At 42.4% G+C, this 9,020-nt stretch overlaps 1 protein-coding gene across 3 annotated transcripts in view; it reads right to left on the bottom strand.

Moving 5' to 3' along the window:
• Nucleotides 1-477: 477 nt before the first annotated feature.
• LOC114617876 (voltage-gated potassium channel subunit beta-1) overlaps nucleotides 478-9,020 on the bottom strand; it is a 390,507-nt gene continuing 381,964 nt past the window's right edge. For 2 of the 3 annotated variants that reach the window (XM_028763547.1, XM_028763549.1), the window contains exons 13-14: nucleotides 6,838-6,926; nucleotides 478-2,185 (exon numbers count right to left, since the gene is read on the bottom strand). In XM_028763547.1, the coding sequence (XP_028619380.1) occupies nucleotides 2,096-2,185; nucleotides 6,838-6,926 (179 nt within the window). In that variant the 3' untranslated portion in view covers nucleotides 478-2,095. The remainder of the gene's footprint in view (nucleotides 2,186-6,837; nucleotides 6,927-9,020) is intronic. The other variant, XM_028763548.1, reaches the window with a different exon arrangement.

Raw genomic sequence — 9,020 nt, 5'->3', positions numbered from 1 at the left:
TTTGAGAAGCTTTAACCTTAGTGTGCAGTTTTCCAGAATCCACTGAAAAGGAAAGGAGTTTGCAAAAACATTTTTTAGTTTTCTTGTAAGTGTAGTCCAAGTTGGCCACAGATTTGAGACCTCTCCCCCTTCAGTTCTCAAGTGCTAGGATGACAGATGTGTGCTAGCACTCAAAGCTTGCAGCACAAATCTCCTTTTTTTCTTTTCTGTTTTTGTTGGGATGATGAAGGTTGAGAGAGGGTCTAATGTAGCTCTAGCTGAATTCTGGGTCCTTTGGATTCTACCTCTCTGAGATGGGAGTGTGAGTGTGCAGTACTTGTTTCAGCCTGTTTTAGTCACCGTGACTCTCAGTGCAGTATAGCTTTTGGTATAATTTAGGTGATTACTGTTTATCTCATGGTGACATTTTATTTGTATTTTATATATGGGAGAATGTATAGATCTTAAAGCCTTAAAATGAAAGACCCAAAAGATGTATTATGAGATTGCAGATGCCTTTATTACTCTAAGCAAATGAATCGATTTTCATTTAGACAGCACTCCACTCATACATACAATAATTCAGTAGTTAAATTTACAATGAATAGCTGGAAAGTTAATTCATCTCCATCATTAATCAGATACTCATGGGTGAAACTTCCAAGTTGCCTACTAGAATCTAGGTAGTAACAATCATATTTCGTGGTATCTTTCACTGATAGTCAAAGATTTAGAACTTAACCATGTGGTACATATCTGAAAATGATTTTAAGTTCATATATTTCTTGTGTAAATCGTAAAGTGATGAAGAACTTGCTAACTAGATGAAGTAGAATGTCCATCTATAGGTAGACAGTTAGAAAATGACGCCTCCTTTACAGAAAACAAAACAACAAAACCCCTTGTGTTTTATCCTTATTTACAGATACTCACACAGTATAGTCTTTCAGTTCTTCTCAAGTGGGATACAGTGAGGGGAATTAGCCTGTAGAGGCAGGGCTAAGGGTATCAGATTCTGAGTGCAAAGCTAAGCCCCTTTATTCCATGCAAAGAGCTTTCATGCATACGGTGTAGTGTGTGATATGATTAGAATCAGGAGCTTCTTGAATATTTTTGCTTTTTCTTTTGGGCAAGTTAATTCATCTAGCATATGCTGAGGAATGAGAAAAATTTTTTTTTTGATTTTACATTGCCTATGATTTGTTTTCATGTTAATAACTTCAGGAAATATCAAGCATTATATAGTAATGTCCCAATAGCAAACTGAACACATTCTGGGTATTTATAGGTTTAATTACAAAACTGAGCATGTATGTGTTTTTAAAGCTCATATATTTAAACTTAACAGAAATTGTGCCTACAAGCAATTGAAAAGGTATATGCAGGCTTTGTTAGAAGGTAAAAAATGAACACTTAACATTTGATTTAAAGCTGTTTCCATAGCCTTGTAACCGTTTTATAAATTAGCATTATGTATCTAGTAAAGATTGGGGTAGTCATGCCTTTATAACTATGTAAATGGATATGTTAGAACCCTGAGAAACACCCCAGTAAAATTGTACAGGGCCAGGCAACAACGTAACTTTAGAGACAGTGAAAGCAAATATCTAGAAATTTTATTTGAATTACAGGTGACGCAAAACTTACTAGTGTGAATATGAAATATGGAAAAAAAAAAGGAAATTAGTTTTGTTTGTTCTCCAAAGCAAAACTAAAGAGTGAGGATATCCTGTTTCCTATGCAGATCATATACTGTATCTTGTGAATTTGTTCTTTTGAAAAAAATATATATGTACAGCCTTCTTTTGAAGATAATAGAGCCCCTACCCCAATATTCTTTCCATTGCAAAAACATGAGGTACGCAGACCAATGCCAGGATAGGGGACCAGTCCAAGATAAGAAAATAGAATGGATTTTCTGGCTTGTGAATTTTCAGATGTGTTCAGAATTCAGGGTGCACAGTGGTAGCAACAGCAGAAACCTCAGAGAATCCTGGGACACTAGAGGTTGAGCAGCAAGCTGCTAAGTGATTGAAAAGAGTGGCTGGTAAGGCCATTGTGCACTGCCTACCCACCATGATTTTACCCATGCAGCTTACGTGGCTCATGCATTGCCTTAGGATCTATAGTCCTTTTTGCTGTAGGGCTTGTTGCGCAATATGTTATCAATCTCATTCACCACATGTGATGTCATCTTAGGGAGGACCTGAGGGTAGAGGAGAAGCACAAAGATGGTGTTAGGGTTGAGCACTGGTCTTACATAGTCAACATTAAGCAGTCATTTACACTTGTGATATGTTTGCAACCCATAGCTGAAATGAAGGTCCTCCACCCCCCATTCTCCACAATGGACAAGCTTCAGGTCAGGGATTGTGTTTGCTGACTGAAGAAATGAAGACATAAGTAAAGTCTCAGGCACACAGAGTAGCTTTATCCAGTGGAAATTCAGTGTAAGCGATCTATGTTTTAATTTTTCTAGCAGGTAATTATGCTAGCCATCTTTAAAATAGTATAAGTACATTTTTATTACATTGCATCCAGCTACCACATTTTTACTTAGTATCTATCACTTTAATGTGAAAAATTAGTATAGAAAATTAAGGTACTTTTGAGGGTAGTGCTATGAATATACACTTATGTACACACACACACACACACACACACACACACACACACACACACACACACACACACAACCTGCATTTGGACAGGCCATCATTCATGTATTTAAATAGTCTCATGTGGCTGGAAGCTGCAGCGGTGGGTAGCACTGATCTAGAGACTGGGAATGGACTTTCCAGCTGCTCCTTAGAACTGGTAAAGGATGTTTGCAGCTTAGTAGGCCTCCCAGATAGACATAACAACACATACATGAACAGTGGGATAGAGTAATACCTAAGGTAGTGGTTCTCCCCTTCCTAGTGCTGCATCTCTTTGCTATAGTTCCTCGTGTTGTGGTGACCCTCAACCATAACATTTTCTTTACTACTTCGTAACTGTAATTTTGCTGTTATGAATCATGTAAATGTCTGATATATGGGACATCTGGTATGCGACCCCTTTGGGGGTTGTGACCCACAGGTTGAGAACTGCTGCTCTAAGGACTTGATTTTCCCCCATCAGATACCAGGGGAAAGTTGGAGGATGAGTTGGAGGAGTCTGAAAGGTATCAGATAGTCAGAGTCAGTCTGAGAGTCAGTAAGGGACTTAAGAAGGCTAGCGATAGTGGAATGGGAAAGGGGAGTCGAGGGGTAAGGATCGGTGAGGTAGGAAGTGTTGTCTGCATGCGGAGCTTTGTGTAGCGCTGACTTGCATTGAGGCCGCTGCTCATTCAGGGCTAGCGTTATACCGTGAGACAAGGGACAAAGACCTGCCTTCTCTCTGGAATAGTCTGACCCTGTGTAGAGACTGGTGAGATGCAATTAAGATGACCAGTTCTGAGGTTTGGGCCTCACCCTTTGCTGCAGCCCTGCTGGCCGAGGTGACCCTGTCTCTACTCCAGGGCTGTCCTTAGCAGCCTGTGGGTTTGGTGCAATAGTGCAGCTCTTGTGTCTGGGAAACTTGTGGTTCTGGTTATTGTTTTTTGTTTTTTGTTTTTTTTTCCTACCTGAAGTCAAAGGAGGAGTTTTGTTTCCCACTAGCTCTGGAGTCTCAGGTTCTAAATAGCTAAAATTACTTGGAGACGTACTGAGACTGGAGTTCAAAAACTGGATTTGGTGGAAGAAAAACCTTGTGGGCTAGCCATGTGGAATGAAAAAACATCACTGTCAAAATACATATCAGCTAGAAACAGAACATAAAAGAACTTGAATAAAATGTGAAATTCCAATGTGTGTAGTGTTAAAGGACCAGTGTCTTTTAAAGGAGCCATACTTTCAGAATTTTATGTGAAATCACTTTTAAAAACACAGCAAAATTTTAAGCTGTTGTGCAGATTGTTCCAGTTGTACAACCTTATATTGCGTACAGGACTTGGTAGTATAAGAAGAGGTTTGACTAGGGATGTTTTTCTGGGACTGGGGGCCATCATGGAGGGCCTCCTGGACTCAGTGCTTTGAGAAAGTTGGAGGTTTTCTGCAAGTTGGGTGGTGGTTACTTTGGAGGTCAAGCATGGACCACTGCTAATTTTGGGCGAGGGTTATCCTAAAGTGTTCCTTCTAGTGGCTGGAGATAGAATCCTTGGGGGGCGGAGAGGGGAGTGAGGAGGGAGACAGAGACAGAGCGTGTGCACACAAGAATGTGTACACACCTGTGTCATAGGCATATTTCATTACTCATACTTATATGGACCTCGAGACTTTTCCTTTCTTTATGGTAGCCAGCATTCCACATTTTCTGGAAATCTGCAGTCAGTTCCAACAGTGTTTAGCTTCTCTAGATACCTAATGTACTTTTCACTACGTCCAGGGTGTCTGTCAATCATGTCTAGACATTATATGCTGGTGCTTGGGGGGAGGAGAAGGGAAGTTTGGTAAGCCTTTGTGCCAGCCATGAGGCTGTCTGGGTAACAGCCTTTGCCTTTTGAGAATAGAAATCCCATCCTGCTGCCAGCCAGAGCCTTGCTAGGGAGGGAATGCTTTGGGAGTTAGAGTATCCTTTCCTCACTGCGCAGTAGGCTCCTGCAACTCTAACAGCTTAGATCTAGGGTGCTGCTTCATTCCTGCCCCTGGCGTGACTTCCCTGGGATTGAGGATCATAATGTTAGCATGATAGGAATCCTGCAGTTTCTCTTTCTGCCAAGATTTTTATCTGTTCTTCCATCCATTCCACTTCCTTTGCCTAGGTGATGACCACACCTGCATTCTGCTTTCCTTGGGACAGGCTTAGGAATCTCTGAACATTCAAATAGAAGCGTATCTGTCCCCTTAATTTTTGTAAAGTATTCCTTACCTATAAGGAAAATGATAGTCTGGCATAGCCATGTTCCCTCTCAACCTAGGTCTTTTGTACTGCTCTTTCTTGTTCCTAAAATGTACTTCTGCCTTCATGCTATGGCAAGGTATACAAATCAAAGACTCAGAATAAACATCCTACAGGGAGGGGGCTTTTGCAAAGTTATTTTGTCAAGTAGACCCACCTCTTTCTCAGCTGCTCTGTAGTACAACAATCCATTTGCTTAATAACTCATGATCTGAACTTTTGTGCATTTTTATTAGTCTCAGTAGAATGTAAGCTTGTTAAAGACTAGACAGTATCTTGTGTCCTGTGTTGTCAGTATCTGGTACACAGTGAGCTCTCAGAGGCCAGCTTTTTTAAAGCATAGATTTCTTAATTCAGTCACTCTTAGTGCACCAGCGGTTTTAGGACAGGATCTTGCTCTTACTCTTACTCATCACAGTAACCCAACTGTCTCCCTGGTGCCAGATGAAGTAAGTATTCCATACATGAGTAGAATTGAAACTATTGTATTGAACTTCAGTTCTTCTGGGTACAAACTGTGCCCCTACCCCATCATCATTGTGTGTCCTTGTTTTCCCAGTGGATAACAGAAAATGAAAGAAGATGGTATGGTTCATTAGATGGAAGCCCACAGAATCCAGGAGGAACCATGGCCTGGTCCAGAAGGGTGGCAGCTAGGCAGGCAATCGTACCATTTATGTACCTGTGTATTCTGGTATGTCCCTCCCTCCCTCCCTCCCTCCCTCCCTCCCTCCCTCCCTGCCTCCGTCCCTCCCTCCTTCTCTCCCTCCCTCTCTTCTCCCTCCCCGTCTCTGTCTCTGTCTCTGTCTCTGTCTCTGTCTCTCTCTCCCCAGGACTTTTTCTGTGTAGCCCTGGCTCTCCTGGAACTCCCTCTGTGTACTACACTGGTCTCAAACTTACAGAGATCTACATACCTCTGCTGGGATAAAAGGCATGCACCACCATTCTGATCTGTTTCTGAAAGAGGGTTTTAAATATTCATGTGTTCACTTTCATCTGTCTGCTTTGAGGAGGGGTGACAGGTCTTGTTTTAAGAATAGATGGGTGGCCAAGACGCTGTGAGTCTGTTCCCAGTGTGTGAGAGGGAAACATCTTTGTTGGTTTCAGCAGGCTATGGCTAAGCAGTGGGTGGGCTCATCCTAGGACTCTCAGCAAAGCTGAGAGGAGCAGGTTCTGTACCAAGATGTGTTCAGTGCGGAAGAAAGAGACAGACCACTAGTCCCACCCCTTTCCTGAGATGCCCCTGATCTTCTGTTCCTCCTCCTGCTTCAGTGTATTCCCCAGGTGCTGCTGCAACCACAGTCCAGTGCCTGGCCTTCAGGCCATCACTTGGGGCAGAGGGCCTTGGTATGGAATGGGCCTCCTGGATTTTCTTTCAAGGGGATGTGATCCTGAAAGTTCCAATCAGAAATTTATTCTCCAGTTACTTCTGGAGTAATAACTAAGGGCCACATAGTAGGAAGTGGGAAGTCAGCGGAGAAGAGAGCCATAGGTCTCTGACCTTCAGGGTTACAGTACAGCAGAGGGGACAGACAGTTATCGTGCATCTTAACCTAAGTGGTATGATGAGTGGGATCACAGGATGCTGTTAGATGATCGGAAAAGGGCTGTGGCCTAGTATATTGGCAGTAGTTTATGGAAGGAACAAATGAATACTGTAGCCATTACATCTCAAGCAGACAGTTAAACATGCTTTTATGGTTAGACCTATCGGTTGCCAGTTGTGACATTGGAGTGCACTGCCTCACACAGAACGAACCATTGGACTTTGAGAAACTTGTTTCTTAAATAAGCAGACGACAGCCCTGGTCCCATGTATAAGGTAAGTGTGCTGCTGCATCTTACAGCTTTGTGTTTCCTGCTGCCTTGTCTAAGACACTGCCTGGAGACACACTGTAACATTCCCTGGAGTTTGCTAGAAGGGGTTGCAGTACTTGCCTGAATGGCACCGAGGTTTTCAATGAGTTGTTCAGGAGTGGATGATCCCAGGAGCACAGAACTCACACCCTCATTTCTCAGACACCATGCTGGAAAGAGCAAAGCTCTAGGTCAGGATTATTGATGCGCTTGTAATTAACGTTCGTGTGTGTGTGTGTGTGTGTGTGTGTGTGTGTGTAGGATAGACTTTTCTGGACTTAAAAACTGCAACAGCACCCTTCTTGGTCAGAAGTTTAATGGAATCCATACATTTGAATAGTAGGTTTGTGGCTTTCTGGCTTTCTTGTATTTTGCTCCAACTACCAGAGTTCAATATAGTAATATATTGTTCATGAAAATACCCAACATTGCTCACCAACTAATAATGTCTGGAGTCTTGTTTCTGCCAGACTCCCTTTCTGTCTTATACCTGGTATCCCTTTTCCTCATCTGTCAACCCTTTGCATTGATTACCTCAGTTGCTTTTTTACTAACTCAGAGCAGTTCTTCCTCTGCTTTAGCAAATCCCATCAAAACTGAACCTGTGTTTTCTATTTGGGGCTAGTGGAGTAAACCAGAGAGAACCATAGAATCTCATAGACTGGCACCTCTCAGGTCCCCTCTCCTTTGCTATCTTGCCATTGGGCCTTAGCCAGTCTGACAAACCTTTCTTTGATCCTTGATCATCCATTCCTCAAATGACATAAGATCTATCCTCCTTTGGTGCTGTTTGCTTTTTTTTTGTTTTTGTTTTTGAGGCTGGGTTTCATGGAGCCAGGCTGATTTCCAACTTGCTATATAGCCCAAGGTTTTCCTTCCGTTACCTCACAAATCCTGGAATTAAAGGCATGAACAACCATGTTGGCAGGATCTCTACCCGAAAGCCTTGTATTCACTCTCGGTAAGTGACCTTCCTTGAACTTTATCTAAAATATTAAATGTGATGTAAATATTAAATATTAAATTAAACCAATGTGATGGTTTGTATATGCTCTGCCTAGGGAGTGGCACTATTAGAAGGTGTGGCCCTGGTGGAGTAGTTGTGGCCTTGTTGGAGTAGGTGTGTCACAGTGGGCATGGGCCTTAAGACCATCATCCTAGCTGCCTGGAAGCCAGTATTCTGCTAGCAGCCTTCAGATGAAGATGTAGAACTCTCAGCTCCTCCTGTACCATGCCTGCCTGGATGAAGCCATTCTCTCACCATGATGATAATGGACTGAACCTTTGAACCTGTATGCCAGCCCCAGTTTAAATGTTGTACTTGTTAGCGTTGCCTTGGTCATGGTGTCTGTTCACAGCAGTAAAACCCTAGCTAAGACAACCAGGTAGAATATTCTTCATTTTTCTACCTACATAGTACCCACAATGCAACTGTCCAATTGCAGACAATGCATGCTGTTTTGGCCTAAGGGCAAACTGCCCTGGATCCATCTCCCTTTTTTTGGATCAATTAAAACATTTATTTCTCTGTTCCCTGAAGGTTTTGTTTCTTGTTTTCCTTTGTCAGTAAAGAATGCTCAATTCTTTTCCACTGTAAAATAGCCTCTGACTCCATACTTGCCTAGATACTTCTCTAAGTTTGGAAGTTCTGAAAGGTCACTTTAGGCTCCTGTACTCCCCTTCATCATCATAGTCTAGTCCTCTTCTTACCCTGTTTTGGAAACCAAGGCCCCAGGGACCTCCTGGTTACAATGACCATCTGAGCATGGACCTGCATGTTTCTGCTGGACCTTCCTGCCTTGCTTTGCCAGTCCCGTTTGACTCAGTATCAGCCCCTTTGCCTCCCTACTAGAATTCTGGGATCTTTAGGAATTGTCCCTTTTTTTCTGAGTCTACCTTCCCTTTTAAATTCCAGGTCTAGTTGGTTATTCCTCCTGTTTCTCTAATCCATTGGTTCTTACACTTTAGCATATAACAGAGAGTTATCTGGAGGGCTTTTGTAGCATTCTTTCTAGGCCTCAAGATTTTTTACTTAGAAGATCTTGCCTTGAGATAGGGGCTTCTGCATATTTATTTGATAACTTTTTTTTTTTTTCAAGCTGGCTTGAACATTTTATGTAGCTCAAGGATGACCTTAACGTTCTGACTGCCTCTGCCTCCTGAGCCCTGGGATTAGAGGCATGTGCTACCATCCCAGGCTTATGAGATATTGAGGTAAGCATTTTACATTTCCAGCCTGGGAATTTAAACTATCTTTTTAACAG

This window comes from Grammomys surdaster, unplaced genomic scaffold (assembly GCF_004785775.1).
Source record: "Grammomys surdaster isolate TR1022 unplaced genomic scaffold, NIH_TR_1.0 139, whole genome shotgun sequence".
Lineage (NCBI taxonomy): Eukaryota > Metazoa > Chordata > Mammalia > Rodentia > Muridae > Grammomys > Grammomys surdaster.
Note: the sequence above shows the minus strand (reverse complement) of the source record. Positions and strands in the feature narration are given on the sequence as shown.